Genomic DNA, 27,830 nt, shown 5'->3' on the forward strand with positions numbered 1-27,830 from the left:
CTGCTATCCCTTGCAAATCACCCCCCAACACACACACACCCTTCTCTCCTCCACCATCTCTAATCTAAACACTGGCATCCATAGATCTGTTCTCCATTTCCATAATTTTGTCATTTTAAGAATGTTATATAAACCAGCAGTCACCAACCTTTTTGGCATCAGGGACCAGTTTCATGGAAGACAACTTTTCCACAGACTAGTGGGGGTAATGGTTTTGGGATGAAACTGTTCCACCTCAGACAATTTCTCTTGGGGACAGGGGGTACATGTAGGGCATGGTTTTGAGATGAAACTGTTCTACCTCAGATTATCAGGCATTAGAGTCTCATAAGCAGCACGCAACCTAGAACCCTCGCATTCACAGTTCACAATAGGGTTTGCGCTCCTATGAGAATCTAATGTTACCACTAATCTGACAGCAGGCAGAGCTCAGGTGGTAAATGCTCACTTGCCTGCTGTTCACCTCCTACTGTGAGGCCCGGTTCCTAACAGGCGATAGAGTGACACCTGTCTGTGGCCCAGGGATGGGGGACCCCTGGGTTATAAGGCAGTACTTGCAAGCCTCCTGGTAACTTCAAATCAAAAAACTTACAATAGATACACAAAAAATAAGAAGCAAGAAATTAAATCATACCACCGGAGAAAAATCACATTCACTAACAGGAATACAGGAAGGAAGGAAAAAAGGAAAGACCACAAAATCACCAGAAAACAAAATGGCAGAAGTACGTCCTAAACTATCAACAATAACATTGAACATAAACAGATTAAACTCTCCAATGAGAAGACACAGAGTGGCTGAATGGATTTTAAAAAACCCAATGCTGCTTTGCCTACGAGAAACCCACTTCACCTATAAAGACACACAGGCGGAAAATAAAGAGATGGAAAAAGATACTCCATGCCAATGGAAACCATGCAGAGCAGAAGTAGCTATATTTACATCAGACAAAATAGATTTCAAGACAAAACTATAAGAAGACACAAAGGTAATTATATAATGATAAAGGGGTCAATCCAGCAAGAGGATGTAATAATTGTAAATATATATGCACCCAGCACTGGAGCACCCAGATATATAAAGCAAATATTATTAGAGCTGAAGAAATAGACCCCAAAACAATAATAACTGTAGGTTGGGCATGGTGGCTCACTCCTCCAATCCCAGCACATTTGGAGGCTGAGATGGGCAGATCGCTTGAATCCAGGAGTTTGAGACTAGCCTGGGCAACATGGCAAAACCCCATATCTACAAAAAATGCAAAGCTAGCTAGGCATGGTATTGCGCACCTATAGTCCCAGCTACTCAGGAGGCTGAGGTGGGAGGATCGTTTAAGCGTGGAGGTTGCAGTAAGCTGAGATCTTGCCACCACACTCCAGCCTGGGTGACGTAGTGAGACTCCATCAGAAAAAATAAAAATAAAAACTAAAAAAAACTATAGACTTCAATACCCCACTTTCAGCATCAGACAAATACTTCAGACAGAAAATCAACAAAGAGGCCAGGCACGGTGGCTCACGTCTGTAAGCCCAGCACTTTGGGTGGCCAAGGCAGGTGGATCACTTGAGTTCAGGAGTTCAAGGCCAGCCTGACCAATGTGGTAAAACCTCATTTCTACTAAAAATACAAAATTAATTAGCCAGGCATGGTGGCATGTGCCTGTAATCCCAACTAATCATGAGACTGAGGCAGGACAATCACTTGAACCCAGGAGGCAGAGGTTGCAGTGAGCCAAGATCGTGCAACTGCACTGCTGCCTGGGCAACAGAGTGAGTCTCTGACTCAAAAAAAAGAAAAAAGAAAATCGAAAAAGAAACATCAAATTTAATCTGTGTTATAGACCAAATGGACCTAACAGATATTTACAGAACACTCCTTCCAATGGCTATAGAAAATACATTCTTTGCCTCAGCACATGGATCATTTTCAAGGACAGACCATATGGCAGGTCACAAAACAAGTCTCAAAACAGTTTAAAAAAAAAAACTGGAATAATATGAAGCATCTTTTCTGACCACAATGGAATAAAACTAGAAATCAGCAACAAGAGAAATTTCTGGAAACTACAGAAATACACGGAAATTAAGAAATATGCTTCTGAATGGCCAGTGGGTCCACAAAGAAACTGAGGAAAAAAACTGAAAAATTTCTTGAAACAAATAATGGAAACACAACATCCCAAAATCTATGGGATACAGCAAATGCAGTACTGAGGGCAGTTTACACCTGGAAGTGTCTACATCAAAAATAAAAGAAAAACGTAAAATAAACCACCTAATGATGCATCTTAACCAGAAAAGAGCAAACCAAACCCATAATTAAAAGAAAAGAAATAATAAAGATTAGAGCAGAAATAAACTTGAAATGAGAAAAACAATACAAGAGATCAACAAACCAAAAAGTTGGTGTTCTGAAAAGGTAAACAAAATTGACAAACCTCCTAGAGACATACAACCTACCAAGATTGAACCATAAAGAAATCCAAAACCTGAAGAGATCAATAACAAGTAATGAGATTGAAAGCATAATAAAAAGTCTCCTAACAAGAGAAGCCCAGGTCCCAATGGCTTCACTGCTGAATTATCCCAAACATTTAAAGAACACCAGTCCTACTGAAACTACTCTGAAAAACAGAGGTGGGAATACTTCCAAACTCAGTCTACGAGGCTAGTATTACCCCGATATGAAAACCAAAGATACATCAAAAAAAAGAAAACCATAGAACAACATGTCTGATGAATACTGATGGAAAAATACTCAACAAAATACTACCAAAGCAAATTCAACACATTAAAAAGATCATTCATCATGACCAAGTGGGATTTATCCCAGGGAAGCAAGGATGATTCAACATATGCAAATAAATTAATGTCCTACATCATACCAACAGAATGAAAGACAAAACCCATATCATTTCAACTGATGCTGAAAATGCATTTTACAAAATTCAACATCCCTTCATGATAAAAACCCTCAAAAAACTGGGGATAGAAGAAACTTACCTCAGCTGGGTGCAGTGGCTCACACCTGTAATCCCAGCACTTTGGGAGGCTGAATCGGGCAGATCTACAAAAATACAAAAATAAGCTGGGCATGGTGACACGTGCCTGTAGTCCCAGCTACTTGGGAGGCTGACTCAGGAGAATCGCTCGAACATGGGAGGTGGAGGTTGCAGTGAGCCGAGATCATGCCACTGCACTCCAGCCGGGCGACAGAGCAAGACTCCATCTCAAAAAAAAGAAGAAGAAACTTACCTCAACATAATAAAAACCATATACGACAGACCCATATCTAGTATCACACTGAATGGGGGAAAAACTGAAAGCCTTTCCTCTAAGATCGAGAATATAACAAGGATGCCCATTTTCACCACTGTTATTCAATACAGTACCGGAAGTCTTTGCTAGAGCAATCAGACAAGAGAAAGAAATAAAGGGCATCCAAATTGAAAAGGAAGAACTCAAATTATCCTTGTTTACAGAGGATATGATTTTACATTTGAAAAAAATCTAAAGACTCCCCTAAAAAACTATTACAACTGACAAACAAATTCAGTACAATTGCAGGATACAAAATCAACATACAAAAATTAGTAGCATTTCTATACGCCAACAGCAAACAATCTGAAAAAGAAATCAAGAAAGTAATCCCATTTACAATAGCTACAAATAAAATTAAATACCTAGGAATTAACCAAAGAAGTGAAAGATCTCTATGATGAAAACTATAAAACACTGATGCAAGAAAATTGAAGACACACAAAAAAAGGGAAAGATATTCCATGTTCATGAATTAAAAGAATCAATATTGTTAAAATAACCACACTAAAGGAATCTACAGATTTAATGCAATCTTTATCAAAATACTAATGGCATTCCTCACAGAAATAGAAAAGGCAATCCTAAAATTTATATATAACCACAAAGACCCAGAATAGCCAATGCAATCCTAAGCAAAAACAACAAAACTGGAAGAAACACATTACATTACTTTAAATTATACTAAAGAGCTATAGTAACCAAAATGGCATGGTACTGGCATAAACACAGACACAAAGATCATGGAACAGAATAGAGAACCCACAGATAAAGTCATATATCTACAGTGAACTTATTTTTGACAAAAGGTGCCAAGAAAATACACTGGGGAAAGGACAACCTCTTCAATACACAGTGCTGGGAAAACCAAATATCCATATGCAAAAGAGTGAAACTGAATCCCTATCTCTCACCATACACAAAAATCAAATCAAAATTGATTATTAAAGACTTTAATCCCTCAAGCTATGAAACTAAAAGAAAACACTGGCGAAACTCTCCAGGACATTGGAATGGGCAAAAATTTATTGAGTAATACGCTACAAGCGCAGGCAACCAAAGCAAAAATGGACAAATAGGATCATATCAAGCAAAAAGCTTTTGCACAGCAAAGGAAACAATCAAAAAAGTGAAGGGACAATCCACAGAATGAAAGAAAATATTTGCAAACTACCCATCTCATAGGGGATGAATAACCAGAATATATAAGGAGCTCAAACATCTCTATAGGAAAAAATCTAAGTCTAATTTAAAACATGGACAAAGGATGTGAATGGACATTTCTAAAAAGAAGACATAAAAATGGCAAATAGGCATATAAAAAGCTGTTCAACATCATTGATCATCAGAGAAATGCAAATCAAAACTATAATTAGACATCATCTCACCCCAGTTAAAATGGCCTTTATCCAAAAGTCAAGCAATAATAAATGCTGGCAAGGATGTGGACAAAAGGGAGCCCTCATACTCTTGGTGGAAATCTAAATTAGTACAACCACCATGGAGAACAGTTTGGAGGCTCCACAAAAACCTAAAAATAGAGCTACCTTACCCTCCAGCAATCGCGCACTCTTAGGTATATACCCAAAAGAAAGGAAATCAATAAATCAAAGAAATACTTGCACTCCCATGTTTACTGCAGCACTATTCACAATAGCCAAGATTTGAAGCAATCTAAGTGTCCATCAACAGATGAACGGATTTTAAAAATGTGGTATATATACAAAATGAAGTACTATTCAGGCATAAAAAAGAATGAGATTCAGTCATTTGCAACAACATGGATAGAAGCTGAGGTCAAATTACATTAAGTGAAATAAGTCAGGCACAAAAAGACAAACTTTGCATGTACTCACTTATTTGTGGGAGTTAAAAATTAAAATAATTGAACTCATGGAGACAGAAAGTAGAAGGATGGTTACCAGAGGCTGGAAAGGATCGTGTAGGGTTCGGAAGGGGAAGTGGGAAGGGACAATGGGTACAAAAAATAGAATTAATAACAACTAGAATTTGATAAAACAACAGAATGACTATAGTCAATAACAACTTAATTGCAGATTTTTAAATAACTAAAAGAATATAACTGGATTATTTGTAACACAAAGAATACATACTTGAGGGCATGGATACCCATCTCCCTTGATATGATTATTACACATTGCATCCCTGTATCAAAATATCTCATATAACCCATAAATTCATACACCTACTATGTACCCACAAAAATTAAAAATAAAAAAAATTTAAGAAGTGTGAGGATATGTCAACGTACACTTTTTTTTTTTTTTTGAGACAAAGGCTCACTCTGTCACTCAGGCTGGAGCGCACTGGCATGATCTCGGCTCACTGCAACCTCTGCCTCCTGGGTTAAAGCAATTATCTTGCCTCAGCCTCCGGAGTAGCTGGAATTACAAGCACCCACCACCACGCCTGGCTAATTTTTGTATTTTTAGTAGAGACAAGGTTTCACCATGTTGGCCAGGCTGGTCTCGAACTCCTGACCTCAAGTGATCCACCCACTTCGGCCTCTCAAAGTGCTGGGATTTCAGACATAAGCCACCATGCCTGGCCAAGGTACACTTTTATTGCTAGAGAATACCCAATTACTCTAGCAATATTTGTTGGAAATATTAACCTTCCTACATTATACTGATTTGAACCTATGTCAAAAATCAATTAGCCATATTTGTGGGACTATGTCTACATTTTGTATGCTGTTCTCTATGTGTGTGTCTCTATACCAGCACTACACAATCTTGATTACTGTAAAGTCATGAAATCAAACAGAGTGACTCTCCCACCTTACTCTTTTTTGAAAACTATTTTAGCTATTATAGTTCCTATAACTTCCCAAATAAGTTTTAGAATAATCAGGTCTATATTTACATTTAAAAAAAAAAATCTTGCTGAAAATTTGATAGAAACTCTGTTTAAAACTGTGTATCAATTTGGAAAGAATTTACATCTATGGTGAATCTGCTAATAAATGTTTCTCCAATAATTCAGACCTCTGATTTCTTTCATCAGTGCTATGAAGTTTACAGCATAAAAGCTCATATGTCTTGTTATATTTACATCTAGTAATTCAATATTATTATAAAGGTATTGTATTTTTAATTCCAGTTTTTATGTGTGCATTGTTCATACATAGAAATAGAAGTGCAAGCTGTTTTCACTCCCCCCTCTCCAATAGAAAAACAAACAAACAAACAAATATGTAAGTGCCAAGATTTTTACCAGTAACAACATGGAACTCAAATATGAGAATGAGATAATTCCTGGGGCCGTGGAGAAGTATGAAAAAAACAAACAAACAAACAAAAAACAACTCTGAACAGATGGCAAGGGAATCAGACCTCCACATCTGTGACACCCCTCCCCCTCCATTCTGCCTGGCACCAAGCAGAAAATCTCGCCCTCCCTCCACCCAGCTACATTTCTATACTGGAAAAGGTAAGACTGAGGGGGTCATCCAGGTTCCCCAACATCTTGGGTTCCCAAGCAGGAGACTTGTCCCCACCTTAATCCATGGGAAGCATCGTGACTGCCTAAAGGGAGAAATATTCCTGAGGACAGGCAGAGACAAAGACAGGAGGTGGGACTATCACCCCCAACCCTGGAAAGTCTGCTCTGCTACTCAGCAAACAGAGATGCCCAATCTGAGAGGCCGCTCAGCAGAAGAGGTATGGACTCCTGGGCACAAACCTCTAGCTAGCCTTAACACACTGCCAGCCTAATCCCTTTGGGACCTCTCACCTTCAGAGCAGGCATCACTCTGATCATTTACCAGAGCCGAGGTCAACCCAAGCTTAAGGTACCTCCTAGAGCTAAAAAGAGGCAGTTACCTAGATGTAAAGATTCACTAAGCAAATATATCCAGTAGAAACCAAAACAAGATGGACAGAAAAAAAACTAGAATAAATAACTATTCTATAAATATCTATTAATAACTATCCTTCAATGCAAAGACATAAAATACACCCACAAGAAACAACAGCAAACAGGGAACCATGACCTCCCCAAAAGGACAAAACAAAAATCTGGCAACTGATCCTAACAAGAAAGCAATTTGTGAGTTCTCTAACCACAAATTCAAAATAGTAGTTATAAGGAAAGTCAGCGACCTCCAAGATAACATACAAAAGCAACTCAAAAATTTATCAAAGAAATTTTAAAAAAGAAATTAGGCCAGGCACAGTGGCTCATGCCTATAATTCTAACACTGTGGGAGGCCGAGGCAGGTGGATCACTTGAGGCCAGGAGTTCAAGACCAGCCAGGCCAACATGGTGAAACCCCGTCTCTACTAAAAATGCCAAAAATTATCCAGGCATAGTGGCGCATGTCTGTAGTCTCAGCTACTTGGGAGGCTGAGAAACGAGAATCACCTTAACCTGGGAGGTGGAGGCAGCAATGAGCCAAGAACCACTGCACTCCAGCCTAGGTGACAGAGTGAGATCCTGTCTCAAAAAAAAAAAAAAGAAGAAGAAGAAAAAAATTTAAAAAAAAGAAACTGAAATAATCTTTTAAAATCAAACAGAGGCTAGGCATGGTATAATCCCAGCACTTTGGGAAGCCAAGGCAGGAGAACTGTTTGAACCAGTCTGGGCAACATAGGAAGACCCCCATCTCTACAAAAAAAATTAGCCAGGTATGGTGGCACAAGCCTGTGGTCCCAGTTACTCCGGAGGCTAAGATGGGAGAATCACTGATCCTAGGCAATAGAGGATGAAATGAGCCATGATTGTGCCACTGCAGTCAAGCCTAGGCAATATGGTGAGACACTGTCTGAAAAACAAAAAATCAAACAGAAGTCTTGGAACTGAGAAACACATTTGCTGAACTGAAGAACTTCCTGGAGGCTCTCAAAGCAGATGAATGAAGCAGAGGAAAGAACTGGAAAGCTCAAAGACTGGCTATCTGAAAATACATGATCAGAAGAGAAAAAAGAAGAGTAGAAAAGAATGAAGCTGCCTATAAGATATTAAAAATTATCTCAAAAGACCAAAGCTAAGAATTATTAGTGTTCAAGAGGGAGCTGAGCAACACCAAGGGCTAGAATGCTTACTCAAAGAAATAACAGAAATTTTTCCGAAAGATATACATATCCAGATACAAAAAAATCTCAGAACACAAAATAGGTTCAACCCAAGTAAGACTACCTCAAGGCATAATAATCAAACTCTCAAAGGTCAAGGGCAAAGAGAGGATCCTAAAAACAACAAGAGAAAAGAAGCAAATAACATATAAAGGACCTCCACATTGTCTGACAAGACTTCTCAACAGAAACCACGCAGACAAGAGTGAAACAACATTTTCAAAGTGCTTAAAAAACAAACCAAAAATAAAACTGCCATCCGGGAATACTGTATTCAGCAAAATTATACTTCAGATATGAAGGAGAGAGAAACTATTTCTCAAACTAAAGCTGAAAGAATTCACCACCATCAGATCTACATTATAAGAAATGCTAAAGGGAGTTCTTCAATTTGAAGGGAAAAAAAAAGGTTTAAAAAAAAAAGAAAAAACACTGGTGAAATTAAGTATATAAACAAACCCAGAATCCTATACTACTGTTAACAGTGATGCAAAATCCACTGATTTTATCAAATTACCTGATTTTATCAAATCAGGTAATATAGAAAATGTAAAGTGAGACAACTAAAAGTCAAAATGTGGTGGTGATGATGTTAAACTGCAGATTATTTTTGTGTAGTTTTTTTTTTGCCTTTGTTTCTATTCTTATTATTTGTGACCTAAGATGAACTGTCTCTTGTTATATTTGTAAGATATTTTTTGTAAGCCTCATGGTAACTGGCAACCACAGCACAAAACCTATAAGACACTCCCTAAAATAAAAAGCTACAAATTAAAACATACTACCAGAGAAAAGTACTTACCCACAAAGACAGACAGAACCACAAAGGAAGACAAGAAAAAAGACAGGAGTGTCAAAATAACCAGAAAATAAGCAGGAAAAAAAAAAGATTGTTAAAATAAAGTAAGTCCTTACTTATCAATAATAATAATAATACTGAATTTAAATTTTTTTTTTCTTTTTGAGACAGAGTCTTGCTCTGTCACCCAGGCTGGATGGAGTGCAGTGGCGCAATCCCAGCTGACTACAACCTCTGCCTCCTGGGTTCAAGTGACTCTCCTGCCTCGGCCTCCCACGTAGCTGGGATTACAGGCATGGACAACCATGCCTGGCTAAGTTTTGTATTTTTTAGTAGAGATGGCCAGGCTGGTCTCAAATTCCTGACCTCAGGTGATCCTGCCCACCTTGGCCTCCCAAAGTGGTGGGATTACAGGCATAAGCCACTGTGCCAGGCCTTAATTCTCTAATTAAAAGGCACAGAGTGGCTGAATAAAGAAATAAGACCCAACTATATGCTGTCTTCAAGAAACCTACCCTACCTATAAAGACACATAGACTGAAAGTGAAGGGGTGGAAAAAGATATTCTATGCAACTGGAAAACAAAAAAGCACAGGAGTAGCTCTACTTAGATAAAACAGACTACAAATCTAAGATTGTAAAACCAAGCATATAAAATAAACATAATAGATCTAATAAAGAAAAGACAGATTGCAATACAATAATAGTAGGAGACTCTAACTGCCACTCTCAGTAATGGACAGATCATCCAGTGGCAAATCAACAAAGAAACCAGAGTTAAACTACACACTAAATCTAATAGGCCTACTGACATTTTCAGAATATTTCACCCAACAGTTAGAAAATACACATTCTTCTCATCAGCACATGGTATATTCTGTAGAACAGACCACAAAATAGGCCATAAAACAAGTATGAACGAATTTTTAAAAAAATCATGTCAAGCATCTTTTCTGACCACAATGGGATAAAACACAAAATCATTAACAAGAGGAACGTCAGAAATACAGAAACACACGGAAATTAAACAATATGCTCCTGACTGACCAATGGGTCAATGAAGAAATTGAGAAAATTAAAAAACTTCTCGAAACAAATGAAAATGGAAATACAACATACCAAAATCTGTGGGCTATGGCAAAATCAGCACTAAGAGAAAAGTTTATAGCAATAAATGCCCAATTTTTTTAAAAAAGAAAAATTTCAAATAATTTAATGATGTACTTCAAGGATCTAGAAAGTAAGAACAAACCAAACCTCAAATTTGTAGAAGAAAATAAAGATCAGAGGGGAAATAAATCAAACTGAGGCAAAAAAAAAAAAATACAAGATCAATGAAATGAAAAGTTGGTTTTCTTGAAAAGATAAATATGAATTTAATGAAATTAATGAATTTAAATGAATTTAAATAATAAATTCATGGTATAGAATTAATTTTAGATTTTGTTGCTATTTTCTAATATTTTGTTGAAGGTTTCTATACCTACACTTATGAGAATATTGGTCTATAGTTTTCTTTCTTCTAATGTCTTGATATCAGAGTAATACTGGTCTCATAAAATGAACTGGAAACTGTTTCTCTTTCTTCCATTTTCAGGAAGAAAATGTGTAAAACTGGTGTTGACTCTTCTTTAAGTATGGTAGAATTCTCTGGTGAAACTATTTGAGCCTCAAGATTTCATCTTAGTAGTATTTTAATTATAAATTCAGTTCCCTTAATAGTTAAAGAGCCATTCAAATTATCTATTTATTTTGGGTGGTAATTCGTACTTTTCTATGAATTGGTCCATTCCATCTAAATTATCAAATTTACATGTGTAGGGCTGTTTGTAGTATTCCCTTGTTATCCTTTTGATGTAGGCAAGATCCATACCTGTTTCATTCCTGACAGTAATAATTGGTGTATTCTCTTTTTTGTCTCTCTTGTTAGAGGTTTATCAATTTTATTGATCTTTGAAAAGAACCAGCTTTACGCAATAATTTTTGTCTACGGTTTCTTATTTTCAATTTCATTGCTTCCTGCTCTTTACATTCCTTCTGCTTGCTTTAGGTTTATTTTGTTCTTTTTCTAGTTCTTTTGAGTTAGGAACCTAGATTTGACTGTTCCTGTTTTCTGATATAATCATTTAGTGTTATAAGTTTCTCTCTGAACACTGGCTTAGCTGTGTCCCATAAATTCCGGTATGTTCTGCTTTTGTTTTCATTCAACTATATGCGTTTTTTTTTAAATACCCTTTGAGATTCTTCTTCAACCCATGAATTACTTAGTAGTATAACTGTTTGTTTCTAGGTATTTGGAGAGTTTCCTGTTATCTTTCTGTTACTGATTAATAATTTGATTCAGACATGGTCAGAGAACACACTCAGTATGATTTCAATACTTCCAAATTTGTTGAGGTTTTTCGGCCCTAGAAATGGTCTGTTCCATGGGCACTGAAAAAGAATGTGTAGTCTGGTGTTCTTAGGTAGAGTGTTCTATAAAAGTCAGTTACATTTTGTTGGTTGATGGTATTATGGAGTTCTTCTGTATTGTTGCTGATTTTCTGTCTAACCGTTTTATCAGTTTTTGAGACAGTTGAAGTCTCCACCTGTAACTGCCTATTTCTCCTTTCACTTTCTATCAGCTTTTGCTTCATATATTTTACAGTTCTGATGTCTGGTATATACATTTGTAGGATTGCTATTTCTTCTTGGTAGATTGTCCTTTTATCATTATCTAATGTCCTCTCTGTCTCTCATAATTTTCTTTGGTATGAAGCATATTTTATCCTGTATTAATATAGCCACTCCTGTTTTCTTTAAAGTTTGCATGACATGTCATTTCCATCCTTTTACTTTTTACATATATATATATCATGATATATAAGAAACTTCAAACATAATGATATATATCATGATATATATCATATATGATATATACATCATATATATGCATCATATATGATATATATACATATATATCATGATATATAAATCATGATATATAAGAAACTCACTTCAAACATAATGTGATATATAAAATATATATATCATATATATCGATATATATGTATCATGATATATGTATATATATCATATATATATCTCATTATATTATGTTTGAAGTGAGTTTCTTATAAACACCATAAAGTTGGGTCATATCTTTAAACCAATATCAATCTCTGTTTTTTTAACTGCTATATTTATAACGTGTTAGGGCTTAAGTTTGCATGTTATGTTTTGCATTCTGTTTGTTCTCTCTGTTTCCATTTTCCTGAATTTTTGTGGGTTATTTGAACATTTTTTAGAATTCCATTTTGGTTTATCTACAGTATTTTTTGTTTGTTTGTTTGAGATGGAGTCTCACTCTGTTGCTCAGGCTGGAGTGCGGTGGCATGATCTCATTTCACTATAACCTTTGCCTCCCAGATTTAAGCGATTCTCATGCCTCAGCCTCCTGAGTAGCTGGGACTACAGTCGTGCACCACCATGCTGGTTAATTTTTGTATTTTTAGTAGAGACAGGTTTTCACCATGTTGGCCAGGCTGGTCTCAAATTCCTGACCTCAGGTGATCCACCCACCTCAGTTTCCCAAAGTGCTGGAATTACAGGTGTGAGCCACTGCACCCAGCCTATATAGCATTTTTTAGTGTATACTTTAAAAAGCTTTTTAGTGGTTGCTCTAGTTATATTATATATACATAACTCATTGCAAACTACTGGTGTCATCATTTTACCATTTCAAGCTAAGCATAAAAACTTTACTTTCCTTTATGTCCCTTTACTCTCCCTCATTTATAATTGCCTTAAATATTTTCTCTGCATAAACTTAGAACTGCATCAGAGAGTGTTAGAATTTTTGCTTCAACCATAAAAGATAATTTCCAAAACTAAAGAGAAAGAAAGTCCATTGTATTTACTTGTATTTTACCCTTTCCAATGTTCTTTCTTTCTTCCTAATGTGACAAGATTCTTGCATGTATTGTTTCCACTTTGTTTAGAGAACGCACTTTATTCTTTTAGGGTAGGCTGGTCAGCAACAAATTCTCTTTGCATTTCTTCATCTGAGAATACCTTTATTTTCCCTTAACTCTTGAAAGGTATTTTCACAGGATATAGAATTCTGCGTTGATAGTTCTTTCCTTTTAGCACTTAAAAAATGTTGTGCTATGTCCTTTTGATTTAATCCAGTTCAATCCAGTGTTCCCTTAATGAGCAAATACCCAAATATTGATGCTTCTGTGTTCCAAATACATGTTTTTCCACATATTATCAGAGAAGATATTACTTAGGTACCTTAAAAAATAAGTACCAATTTTTCAACAGCTACTCAATTTGAGCAATTTCCACACATTTTCTCAATTATATTTTAGCTACAAAATAGAAATGCCTACATTTTTCCAAGGGCAAGTCAACTTAAGAATTCTGCCTAGCAGGCATCAGATAAAGTTGGGAAGCTATCTTGATTACAAAATGTGAAGGCATCTGACCTAGTAAATAGTCACAGACTTACAAAGTGTGTGGCATCTCTTATAACGATGACTTGCAAAGCATATTTAAGTTGTTTTTCAGTGACAATAAATTTGGGCGATCCAGATATACGATCTTCACCGATCTTCCTTGTGAATACCATACACACATGTACACACAGAATGACTCAGGCTACTCACAAAGCAGAAGAGTTAACTGGCCATGAGGGAATCAAATCTTAGTATACTCTGGGTTTCAAGTCATCGATGTTCCCCTTACCCTTTTCTTGTTTTAACTCACAGGAGGCTGCAGTACAAAGAGTCTCATGTACCCTTCACCCAGCTTCCCCAAGTGGTGACACCTTATATAGTTCTAATTCAATATCAAAACCAGGAAAGTAACATTGGTACGTTACTGTATACTAAACTATGGGCTCCTTTATACTTTTTATAGAGAAGTTATAACAACAGTGATCTTTCTCAGAAACTCTCTTAGCACTTGGGCATTCTACTACCAAACTACCAATCTAGACTCTTCTAACCCAATTACAAATTACCATATATAAACAATCTTTATACACATACAAATATAAGCACATCCCGTATATTCATACCACACAAATACAACAAAAAGAATTGCACCCATGTCTATAAAAACTTATATTAAAATAATAGTAATGCACCCTCCTCATCCCATCAGAGTTTTTTTTCCGCTAATTTCTACTCTCCCCTGCTATTGCTACACAAAGACTATGTAAATAAACCTGCAGGATCAAAGAAATATTTAAAAGTTATCTAATGTAAAATTCCATCCAGTTCATTCTACAGCATCCCAACGATCAATCTTTCAGCCTTCACTTGAATGTCTCAAATGACAAGAAACTCTTAAGATCTAAAGGAATCTAGCACACCTTTGGTCAATATGCTAATTCTCAAAAGGTATTTCTTATGAGCAATAATTTGTTTCTCTTGAATTTGTACTAATTTGGTTCTAGTTATATCCTATGAGGATATTAGCATGCAAGTCTCTTCCCTAACTACCTTTTTCACAGAGAAACCAGACTTCCTGGTTTAACTGAGATGATTTTAGTTTGCACTTGTTGTTCTGACACAATTAATAGCCCTTTTCACCCTCAAGATTAGAGAAAACATTATATAGTTCCCCTATTCAAGACAGCCCTCAACTATTTGAAGACTACACATTTTTTTTAATCAGGTTAAACATTTCCTTGTTTTCTGGCTATTCTTCATATACAATTTTTGCATATCTATGTTAATGAGGGATTTTATAATCCCAATTGAAGAACAGAAAGTCATTTACTTCTCTTTGAATACTAAATCAACATACAGCTATGGAATTACTATCCCTCTGGGTAAACACTTTCTGAGTTGTCACCTCATACAATCGTACCAGGTAGCAGTCTCATATTGTACCAGTAGATGTCATTCTATATATATTTAAAATTAAGTTTCAATTCATTTATTCAACAAATATTTATTGAGCACCCATTATGTGCCAAGCAATTCTAGGTACTGAGAACATAGTGGTGACCAAGAAAGACACAAGTTTGTTTTCACAGAGCTTACAGTCTAGATATTAATTAAAAATCAGCTTTATTTTTTTCTACATAAAAGTTTGTGAAATCCTAATCCTAATGCAGTTCAATTCAGAACTGTATTTTTCCTAGGTTAATAGATAGCACTCAAAATAACTCATAAAAACCAAATACTGTAATGAAACAGAATCAAAGAAACTGTGTTCTGTAGGACTAGATCAATATATCCTGGCTATTTTCTAACCTTTTGAATTTATTCAACATTTATTTTCCATACTTCAAGTTTCTAAAACCCAAATTTTAGGTAGTCCTCAGTACAATAGAAAGTAACTTATCTTTAAAAAACAGTTCAACTTTCAAAAAATGTACCTGCTTTTTTTTTTTCCTCTTTTTTTTGAGACAGGGTCTGGCTCTGTTGCCCAGGCTGGAATGCAGTGGTGCAATCTTGACTCGCTGCAACCTCCACCTCCCAGGTTCACACAATTCTCCTGCCTCAGCCTCCCGAGTAGCTGGGATTACAGGCGCCCACCGCCATGCCCAGCTAATTTCTGTATTTCTAGTAGAGATGGGGTTTCCCCATATTGGCTAGGCTAGTCTTGAACTCCTGACCTCAGGTGATCTGCCCGCCTCGGCCTCCCAAAGTGCTGGGATTACAGGCATGAGCCACAGCTCCCGGCCTATACCTACTTATGTTTTCACAGGAATATGTTATAAATTTTAAAGACTTATTAATTCCCAAAGCTTCTTAATTCCCCAAATACATATTCCCTTATCTCTACTAAGAAAAGTTAGGCCAGGCACCATGGCTCACACCTGTAATCCCAGCACTTTCAGAGGCCGAGGCAAGTGGATCATCTGAGGTCAGGAGTTCGAAACCAGCCTGGCCAACATGGTGCAACCCTGTCTCTACTAAAAATACAAAAAACTATTAGCCAGGCATGGTGGTGTGTGCCTATAAATCCCAGCTACTCAGGAGGCTGAGACAGAAGAATTGTTTGAACCCACGAGGCGGAGGCTGCAGTGAGCCAAGATTGTGCCATTGCACTCCAGCCTGGGCAACAGAATGAGATTCTGTCAATTAAAAAAAAAAAAGTTAAATGTCACCTTCTAAACACCGAACACTTTTCCCAGCTAAACAGAGTAAGTAAAGACAGTACCAAATTATCCCTCAGCAGAACTTAGGAATTCTTCTACTGTCAAAAGTCCTTCTATTTTCTTTCTTTCTTTCCTGTTTTGTTGTGTTTTTTGTTTGTTTGTTTGTTTGTTTTTTTGAGACAGAGTCTCAGTCTGTCGCCCAGGCTGCAGTACAGTGGCACAATCTCGGCTCATTGTAACCTCTGCCTCCCAGGTTCAAGTGATTCTCCTGCCTCAGCCTCCAGAGGAGCTGAGATTACAGGTGTGTGCCACCATGCCCAGCTAATTTTTTGTATTTTTGGTAGAGACGGGGTTTCGCCATGTTGCCCAGGCTGGTCTCGAACTCCTGGTCTCAAGTGATCCACTGGCCTCGGCCTCCCAGAGTGCTGAGATTACAGGCGTGAGCCACCACACCCAGCTTTTTTCTTTTTTTTTTAAATACTTGATATTTATTTATTTATTTATTTATCTATTTATTTATTTATTTATTTTGAGACAGAGTCTCACTCTGTCACCCAGGCTGGAGTGCAGAGGCATGACCACGGCTCACGGCAGCCTCAAACTCCCCAGGCTCAGGGGATCCTTTCCGCTCAGCCTCCCGAGCAGCTGGGACTACATGTCCAGCTTTTTCTTTTTTTGTAGACGCAGGGTCTCACCATGTTGCCCAGATAGTCTCAAACTCCTAGGCTCAAGTGATCTGCCCACCTCGGCCTCCCAAAGTGCTGGGATTACAGGTGCAAACTACAGCACCCAGCCAAAAGCCCTTATTTAAACAAACCTGTGAGACTACTAGCTATTACTAGGACTTCAAGGTAACTTACTCACACTTATAGCATAGCAATGAAAGGCCATACTTTGTCAAAGAAATAGATCTAAGAGAGGGGGCAGACACTGTACCTCAAGAAGGTATACTTGCCTGCAAAGAAATCTGAGAACCTAGAAACTACTCAATTACTATATTGTCTTCAACTACTCTCAAACTGAATGTTTTCAAAACTGGAAAAGCCACAGAAAACACGGTTATGAAAATATTTCAGGCTCTTAAAAAAAGAAAAATCCTACTACTTAGAATTTTTTAAGTTCAAAATTCAGTAATATGAATTTGAGAAAAATCATCCTTGCCAGAACTTAAGACACCGACAGCTTTATGTAATATCCAACTTAATGTTCCCTTTGGAATGCTTCAAACTTTTACTGTCTAAATTGCTAGAGAATACTACATATTGCTCAATTTTAGGATGGAATCACACGCATACTTTACAAATAATGTATAGTAAGTTAAAAATGAACATTAAGGTGCTTCATAAAAAATGGTTAATGGTGAAAAAATATCTAAATTAACCTATCCCTTAATATTAAATAAAGCATTTTATTTACTTTGAATGGTAAAGCGGTGGTTGAGCAAATATACTTAAAACATGGTTTGTTGTCTGTGGCTTTTAAATTACACTTGTAAACCATCTGATAGGAACAGTACTGTTAATATTTGGCGTGAGATGTCACCAAATTTGCACATACACAATGGCAGATAACTCTGTGAGGCCAGTATTTTTACCCCTAAAATTAAAATGCATGTGGGTGTGAAGTGAGGGGTTAGTGTACTAGAAAAAGCACAGCTTTTGAGTCACAAAAATTAATGTTCAAATCCCAGCACCATCCTAAATTAGCTATGTGACTTTGGGCCAAGTTATTTAATCTGCTCTAAACATCACTTTTCCACCAAGATGCAAATACAATTGTAAGAAAGATTGTATCATATAAAATGCCTAACATAGGGTCTGACACATAGTAGGTGCTCAGTAAATGGTAATTATAAGGGGATTCCACTTTTTTGACCATTACAATGACCATATTAATTAATGTTGAACAACTACTGGCTCGCAATTGTAATTAACACAATACATCTTTACTCTGCTATAACACTTCTATAAAACCAAACCCCTTACTCAACTGAATGCCAACAAATATGCACCTTCTCCTTTAGCTCAAATATATTTTGCATGACCTTACATGAATTGCTCAGATAAAAGCTTTTTCTCTTCTGCTTTTGTTATTGTAAAGTGCACATGCATTTGAGTCATTTTCTCCTTTTGTTTCATATCCTTAAGATCCAAAGCTTCAAAGACAGAATGTCAGCATGCAGTCGATTTATGACTGAACTCTTGAAGAGACACTGAAGAATTACCTTGTCAATCACCCCAAGGACTCTGAAGGCCTTCAGCTCCTCGGCAGGGCTCCTTAGGTTCCAAAGGGGCCTTGAACTTAGTGATCCTGGAGGCTAATGGAAGATATCAAAGATTATACATCAATCAGGGAGGTACTTGAAGGAAGGCTGCCTGCTGAAGCAAATGCCAGGCCAAAGGAAAGTAAATTCATCATAAATCAGAGAATGGAAAGATGAAAGGAAGAAGTTTCTGTTTGTCTGTAATATAAAATTTTTAAAAATAAAAACTAAAGAAAATCAAAAAGAAAAAGCAAGAAAAAAGTTGCAAGTAAATAAATCATAACATTGAAAAAAATTTTAAAAAGAAAAATTAATGAGCTGACAGTTTCTAGAGCAATAATTCAATTCAGACCATACAGCTATCATAAAACTTTGTAACAAATGGATAACTGGGCCAACAATCAATCCCAGTCTTATATTTAACCCAGACACCTCAAGAGTAATTTGGAAGTGGGGGAGCTAAAAAACAATATAATAATAAGCACACATGGGGAGGGAGGGACACAAGCCATTCTCTCTCATCATAAAGCTACAGTTCTATAATTGTTACTTTATGTATTATGTGTTTTCAGAGGGACTGGTCCATTCAAATTCAACCAGAAAAATTACCAATAATTGTGAAAAATTAAGAAGCTTCATCATATAACCAATAATTACTAAAACTGAGCCTGCTTAAGAGATGATTTGTAAGAGAAAGAAATTTTTCTTCAAATATTTGAATATCTGTGATGTGGAAAACAGTCTGTTAGCTACAAAAAAGATTTAAAAAATCAGTGAACATAGGAAGGAAGATTTAAATTCTGCACACAATTTTAAAATAATCCCAACTTCCATTTATTAGTTTTAGTTTTTCCCTATCAGTAATATAAGCCATTAAATTAGATAAATTCTAAGGGCACCTCCATACGACATTTACAATTATAAAGTACTGCTACATTGATCCTGTATTAAAATGGTGATGCTGCAAAGGACAACAGGAGACACAAAGCCTTATTACTTACTTAGAGCAGACCTTATTGCTATCAAAAATCTATTAGAATACAGCAGAAACATTCTGACCCTATGAATGGAAGATAAAATATCCTGATCAAACACCATGGTAAGGGAATTACTGAGATACCATTTTTGATACTTTAAGTTCCTGTACAGACCAACATCACCAGACAGGCAGCTCCTTGAGAACAGAAATGTGCCTTAGTCATGTCTATATTCACAGTGCCTAGCATATTGCTAGTATTTAGTTAGTTGGAAAATGTGAGGGAGAGCAGAAATGAGGAGAGGAGGGAGAAAGGAGGGAATCTAGGGAGGGAGGTTACTTGGAAAATTAGGTGTCATTTACAACTGGGAAAACTACCATTTGTGAATTTTTCTAAAAGCAGCAATTCTAATTCTTTTCAATTTTTTTGTTTTGTTTTCAGATTTAGCAAGCAAATAATAATTTAACTGTACCTGAAATGATGTTTAAGTTTTAAAAGAGACTTTTTATTTACAAAGATGCTTGAGAAAGTTGGTGATAGTGACAATTAGACTAGATAATAACCTTTAAATTGATTTAATTTATGCTTCTTAGATACATTTCAAAAATATTTATTTAATGTCTCAATTCATGAGGTGCTGAGCTAGGTACCATAAAAAACGGATATATTTCTGCCTCCCTATAAGCTTAAAAACTAAGGGGAACCTTTTTAGGGATATAAAAACATTTAGCAAGATATTTTAGTGTTATAATATGTAAACAGACATGTAATAGCAATAACCTCTTTTTTTTTTTTTTTTTTTGAGATGGAGTTTCGCTCTTGTCGCCCAGGCTGGAGTGCCGCGGCTCAATCTTGGCTCACTGCAACCTCTGCCTCCCGGGTTCAAGCAATTCTCCTGCCTCAGCCTCCTGAGTAGCTGGGATTAAAGGGGCCTACCACCATGCCCAGCTAATTTTTGTATTCTTAGTAGAGACGGAGTTTCATCATGTTGGTGAGGCTGGTTTCGAACTCCTGACCTCAGGTGATCCACCCGCCTCGTCCTCCGAAAGTGCTGGGACTGAAGGCATAAGCCAGCACACCCGGCCAGTAGAAACAGTCTTTTCTATCTTCATTTATATTGTTTCATCTCTATTCTTCACCCCATACCAGGTGATGTACTTACAGGAAGTTGGTATTATATAATTCCCATTTTACAGATGAATAAAGGGATTCTCAGAATGCTGGAGTGTTTGTCTGTGGTCAGGAAGACAGACAGTGGAAGAACTCCAACTACTATTCTAAAGCTTGCAATCCTTTTACTAACCAACACATTCTGAAAATTAAAAACTCTTTTCTGCTGCTGCCTCTTGCTACAAGAACAAGTAAGAACTGCTTGTGATTTTGGCAAAAGGAATGCTAAGGAAAAGTCATAAGGAGGGAAAAAAGAATACTTTAAATGATATTTAATCCATTACATTTGTCTTAGAAAATATGGCCAAGTATCTCCAACATCCCTATCTCCTATTTATACCTCCTTATTCACAGATGTCACTGTTCCTTTCAGTTTCCAAAGAAAGTTATTTGTTCACTTTGGCAATTTAAAGAGCAAAGAAAGCAAACTATGAAATCTCTATTGCATCTTTCAACAAATAATTACTGTGCACCCACTATGTGCATGATAACTGAAAGGGCTATACATTATCAAAAGGCTCAGTCTAACCTCAAGAAGTTCACCATTTATTTGAGAAGATAGGACAAATACATGAACAGTTAAATAACAATAAAACACTCTCTTAAAAATACGGGACTACATAGATACATCATTAGTGTATGAAAAACTGTGGTCTCAGAAAGATGTGGGACTAAGGGTGATTTTAAATGTTATGTGGAAATTAGATGAGGAAAAAGTTATTCTATACTGTATACAATTGGAAAGCATTAGCCTGTTGGGGAAAAGTTGTTCAAATTGGAGAACAGAGGAAAATAAAATTATATACTTAGGGTCAGTTTTCACAGGACTTGAATGCCGAGAAGAAAAGTCTTGACTATACAGTCTCTGAAGTCTAGACAACAAGTCTTTCTATGAGAAATAACCCAAGGAAAACAGTGATTTAGTAAGGTTACTCTTGCAAAGACGGGAATGGGGAAATTGAAGGGGAAATGACCAAAGGCAAAGTGATCATTAAAGTTCTCTTTTTACTTTAACCATCTATAAAAGTTTGAGATCACAGAAACGAACAAAGAAAGACCATGAAATAAAATCATCAATAAAAAAATTGTATTTCTCATATGTAGTGCTTAAATTGGGTAGAATCCTATAGATCTACTCCTTTCTTCAGATGGCAAAAGGACATACAAATCCACAGAATTTTAAGAGCAGAAAGAGACCTTAGAGATCAAGTCCAACTTTTTTTTTTTAGATGAGAAAACTGAGACGCAGCAAGGTTAGCAAAAGTAGGTAATAGATAAGAGGGGATTAAATCTTACTTATGAAATAATAGAATGTTGTTAGGGGAAACTTGGCCCATTGCGCTATGAAGCGCGACGGGAGAAGCAATGTATTTCTAGGTAATATGATTGAGTTCCTTGATGGAAAAGTTAAGATTTTCACTTACATTTATTAGCGATTATAGCAGAAGATGCTAAGAGAGGCAAAGAATGGTTATATTCATCTATACCAGGACTAAAGACAAGGGAAGAGAGGCAGGAGTACATGATGACCCAACAATCTTCAAAAGCAGAGGTGGCAAGTACATATCACTCAACTGGTCAAGTCCACAGCAGGCATCTCTGTTAATCCCACAGTCTCACAACTCTTCTCAATACAATGCTCCTGGCAGCCACTACTCATGGATTAGAATTGGCACACTAGTTAAAACCTACTTACTATTGTTGTTCTCGCTCTGTCACCAAGGCTGGAGTGCAGTGACACGATCTCGGCTCACTGCAAGCTCGATCTCCCAGGCTCAAACGATAACCTTGTGCCTCAGCCTCCTGAGTAGCTGGGGTTACTGGCATGTGCCACCACACCTGGCTAATTTTTTTATTTTTTTATTTTTTGTATTTTTAGTAGAGATGCAGTTTCACCATGTTGGCCAGGCTGGTCTCGAACGCCTGGCCTCAAGTGATCCACCTGCCTCAGCCTTCTAAAGTGCTGGGATTACAGGCCTGTTGTACATTCTTTAAAAGGCTTTGTTTCTGTTTGGGGATTTGTTTTTGAAGTTGGTGTTCAGCCTGCCCACTGTCTTTTTCACTTGATATTATTTCCTGTTCTCAATGAGATCTCTCTCTCTATTCTTCCCAATCTGTTGGTGCAGTACTTCTTAAATTTTATGTGCATCACCTGATGATCTTGTTAAAAAGAAGATTCTGATTCAGTAGGTCTGATATTCTGCATTTCCACCTAGCTCTCAGGTGATGCTGATGCTGCTGTTTCACCACCCACATTTAGAATACGGTTACTTACTCCTCAAATAACCTGAGAGAGAGTAACCATTACTGCGGGAAAATAAGCAATCAAGGGCAAAAGGAAAGCACCACAAAGAATGTATCAAGAAACCACACTCTGAACTCTACTGTCTAATTATGACAAAGCTCCTGAATTTGGCTTCATCCATGAATTTTTGGCTTTGCAAAGACTTTCACAGGCAATCTACCAACCCTAATACCCCGTCTCCTGAGCCGCACTAGGTCACATTTCAAGCCTGACACTAAATTGCAGACCTATTACTGACTTAAGCAAATGTCTCACTGAGGGCAAATTTAAAATATTTTCTAAGGAATAATGGAATAATATCAATTAATAATACAAGTAAACAAAATGCACAATAGAAAAATACTTGCAATATTATATCAGTTGTACTCAAAATCTACAAATATTCAGGAAAGGCACACATTCTACATATTAATTTTCATTCACACCTTGTAACTGCATAAAAACATATTCACACTTTAGAAACTACACAAATATTTTATGTGCTAAATTTAGATCATTTATTGTCTTTCTAAATTTGATCTTTAGTTTCAAATTCCTATAGCTAAAAAAAGCAAAAAAACTATTCTAAATCTTTTCCAGGGAAAGCCTCTTTCAACATTAATTCTTAAATCATTCAACGTTGTCTAGGATTTATTTGGAAAAAAAAAGAAAGAAATCTGTCTCCTTCAGTTAAGATTCAACCTTTACTTTAAAAAAAACCTCATTTCCTTTTAATGTGAAACCTGCTCCTAAATTTTCTTGGAGCCTTTTAGTAATGAAGCAATGAAGAAAAAGAGTAAGAGAGTGCTTTTTTTCCTTTCTGTGCTTTTGCGAAAAGGATATTAAGATGAATGACTGGGAAACTTACAACTTTTATATTTACTATATAAAGAGCTCTAAAGTTCAATACAAATACTTAAAACATCACAGAAAACCTGGGTGGAAGAAGTCACGATAGACTGTACCAAAGGAGAAAACAATAGTTAACAAAAATTTAAAAAGCCAAAAAGGGTTCCTTTATTGTCTTAATCAACCAGGCTAGAAAGAAATGTTTGCACACTGATTCCAGAGAGAAATAATATCTGCTTTGCACCAAATTTGAGCTAAAGTGGCCTTAGAAATCATTTACACAAATCCTCTCATCGTGTTGAGACCCAAAGATGGTTAAAGAAGTGAAATAATAAATGCACCAAGCTAATCACAATCCTCTGGAAGACTTTTAACTTAAATTATACATAAGAAAATAATCAAGGATGCTCTTGGCCAAAAAGGGCCGGCTTAACAAAATAACATACAAAAGGAAAATTTAAAAAGCAAATGTTTACCATAAAAGAAAAATACTGTGCCTACTCTCCTCTAGCCTCCTTGCCTAAGAACTGAAAAAATCCTACATGTCAAATCAGATTCAGAAGGCACTCCTTTTTATCCTTTCTGATAGAATTTCCCATTAGGATGGCTCTTACCAGTGTAACTTTGTTTGCTCAACTATGTACATATACAGGTCCTCAACTATGCTACAGGATTTGCAAGAGCAGACTGTGTCATCATCTTTTGTATAACTCCAAAGTATATCTAGTTTGATTCTATATACAGTCTTAAAAGATGCTTAATGAATTACCGTATAATCAAATGTAATCAGCTTCCCTATATTAGATCTCTTCTGTTTTATTCTCATTAGAAGTTATACTTGAAGAAATTCTGACTGATATACTTCATGGTTCTATTCTTCTAGTTAAAACTATACAGGAGGCTCAACATACTTATTTACCCAAGAAATTATTGCTTCATAGATATGCCTATAGGAAACTAACAGGGATGCAAAAGTAGGAGGATTACATGAATAAGTATAGGTAGACCATTCAAATTTAATGTTATAAGAATGAATAGAATACTGGTAATTTTAAATCCCTAAAACTTTTAGAATACTGGCCAGGCGCGGTGACTCATGCCTGTAATCCCAAGCACTTTGCGAGGCCAAAGTGGGTGGATCACCTGAGGTCAGGAGTTCAAGACCAGCCTAGCCCACATGGCGAAACCCCATCTCTACTAAAAATACAAAAATTAGCCAGGCATAGTGGCATGCGCCTGTAGTCCCAGCTACTCGGGAGGCTGAGGCAGGAGAATCACCTGAACCCGGGAAGCGGAGGTTACAGTGAGCTGAGATCGTGCCACTGCACTCCAGCCTGGGTGACAGAGTGAGACTCCATCTCAAAAAAAAAAAAAAACACTTAAAAATTTAAAAATTTAAAAAAACTTTTACAATATTTACATACAAGATGGATTTAGTAAAGCAAGTTCACAGGGAATTATGTTAATGCTTTCATCAATGCCCCCCCAAAATGAAATTGAGTATATACACATTAGTACTGCACAGGAGGAAGGTTGTCAATCCCATGGAAAATGGGAATTGAATCAAAGTAATGTTTACATAAATATTCCACTTAAAAAGATAAAATTCAATGGTGAAAAAGTAAAGGAAATAAATTTAATATAATTAAAAGAACAATGATAGAGAATAGGATAAGATTAGCAAACAGAATACAGACTAAAAGAGTCGCAGTAATTCACAATCTGAAAATGAATCAGCAGAATAATGTCATTTAAAACACAATCATTATGTTAGAGCAACATAAGTATATGGCTTGCAAGTTGAAACACAATCTTTTTGTTTTATAAGAAATGGTCAAACACTTAACATCACAAATTCTCAGAATGTCTTACACTGATTAGTACAGTTTTGACAACTGCTATCTTATCATTTTCAAAAAGCATACGAAGCATAAAAATGTGTGGGAAAAAGTATATAAGCCGGTATATGAAGGGGAAATGAAGAATGAGGCTAAAACTTAGTCTTTGGCTTATGGGCTGATCTTCATGCTAGAGAGGCACTTGATTTATGTGTATATGTGTAATCCACAGAAGTTTTTTTTTTTTTTTTACTTCATTTAATCCTAGTAACTACCCAGCAAAAAATTACTATATTCTCATTATTCAGATATAGAAACTGACATGCAGAAGTGGGATTAAGTATCTTGTCCAATCTTCTATGACTTCAAGTGGCAGAGCTGGATATGAACAAGCCTGCCTGACTCTTAGATCAATTAAGAAAATAAACTATTTGGGAGGCTGAGGCGGGCAGATCACGAGGTCAGGAGATCGAGACCATCCTGGCTAACACGGTGAAACCCTGTCTCTACTAAAAATACAAAAAAGTTAGCCGGGCATGGTGATGGGTGCCTGTAGTCCCAGCTACTTGGGAGGCTGAGGCAGGAGAATGGCGTGAACCCGGGAGGCGGAGCTTGCAGTGAGCCTAGATTGTGCCACTGCACTCCAGTCTGGGGGACAGAGTGAGACTCCGTTTCAAAAAAAAAAGAAAAGAAAAGAAACTAAACCCTTTCTCCCATTTCCGGAAGACACAATTCTTAAATTGCATTTGATATAAAGAAAAAAAATAACAGAAAAGTTTCCTCCAGAAATTTGCCAAATCCAGGTCGATACAGCATAAAAACAATAATAACCTGCAATGTTTCTAATGTTTTCAGCATTCATCTGCGTTTTAGACAAGTCTAGGGGAGGTCCCAAATAACATAACTATCTCTGCTAGAATTATGCTTTTATAATTCCAGGTGACCAATAGCATATACTTGTATAACTTAGGCTTAAAATGAATAGTTTTAACATGAATCAATAAAACTGGAGAACAATTATACAAGAATCACAATCTAACTTTAAAATGTCCAAATACAAATAGATATCATAACAGTATAAATTACTGTCAATCTACAGATGAGGAGATTAAGGGTACAGTAAGAAACTAATAAAAGACCAAGAAAAGGAGAAAGCAAGTCTTATTTTATTCCACTTTTGGTGGTTTGCTATAATGCATTTCTTTCTACCAACAACCTTTATGAAAATCATTAATAAAATTCAAAAAATCAAAATCCTATAACATTCTAATTAGAAATAAAGCAGAGAGACCAGACAGCAAAAAATCACTGAAGAAAATACACAACAAAATATGAGACACACCTGAGATACATCATCAAGCTGAGGTTTCCCATAAAGACTAGAGATACTTTCTGCCCGCATGAGGTACTCAGCTGTTCTTCTCTTCACAGCTTCTCGACGGGTAGGGCTTGACTCTCCTAAAAAAAAAAGTCTGGACATGTAAAAAATAAATTTTCCTCAGTTCAACCTGAAAATTAACTTCCTTCTACCCAATACACTGCTTGTTCACATTTCTAACAAAAAAGGAGAGATATTCAAAATTGGAAAAGACATGAAAGTTATTAGTATCAACCAAGTCTAACTATTACCCCCCATTGATTTCATTTATCCAAATTCTAACATTCTCCTATTTAAATATGTATTGATAATTTGATGTATTTTTGTAGGAGTCAAATATATAAGAAATGTCTATTTGTAAAAAGCTCTGAAGACAAAAAGACTAGCCCTAGTCCAGACATTATACAACTAAGCAACTCAACAAATAGGACCAAATGCAACAGCTGTTTTGTGTGTGTGTGTGTGTGTGTGCGTGTGTGTGTGTGTGTGTGCGTGTTTTCAACCTTGGTTTTTTTCTAAAAACCAAATCCTACAAAATAATGTTTCCTGGTTTGCTGAACTGAAGTGAACTGAATTATAATAAAGAGATAATTTCCCCCAAAAGACTACTAGTAGAACCCTCTTCTTATTTCTGCCTGGAACAGCATCTTCTCCTGCTTCTGGGAAATGTCCCTTTCTTCTTCCCATCATACTCTTCTACCCCTTCCCCTCATCACTAACCAGGTGGTTTGAATGAAAGCTGCTTTCTTGTTTCAGATA

The 27,830-nt window shown here is 36.4% G+C and overlaps 1 protein-coding gene across 16 annotated transcripts in view; it reads right to left on the reverse strand.

Moving 5' to 3' along the window:
- The window catches only part of RPS6KC1 (ribosomal protein S6 kinase C1), a 213,303-nt gene that overhangs the window by 79,319 nt on the left and 106,154 nt on the right, over positions 1–27,830 (reverse strand). For 10 of the 16 annotated variants that reach the window (XM_003814160.5, XM_063597223.1, XM_003814161.5 and 7 more), the window contains 2 exons: positions 27,036–27,151; positions 18,537–18,629 (listed from right to left, as the gene is read on the reverse strand). The exons of 1 other annotated variant lie outside the window; for it this stretch is intronic. In XM_003814160.5, coding sequence (XP_003814208.1) covers positions 18,537–18,629; positions 27,036–27,151 — 209 coding nt within the window. The remainder of the gene's footprint in view (positions 1–18,536; positions 18,630–27,035; positions 27,152–27,830) is intronic. 5 more of the 16 variants (XM_055108240.2, XM_008966782.5, XM_008966783.4 and 2 more) reach the window with 1 other exon arrangement.

The sequence above is a fragment of the Pan paniscus genome, chromosome 1 (genome assembly GCF_029289425.2).
Source record: "Pan paniscus chromosome 1, NHGRI_mPanPan1-v2.0_pri, whole genome shotgun sequence".
Lineage (NCBI taxonomy): Eukaryota > Metazoa > Chordata > Mammalia > Primates > Hominidae > Pan > Pan paniscus.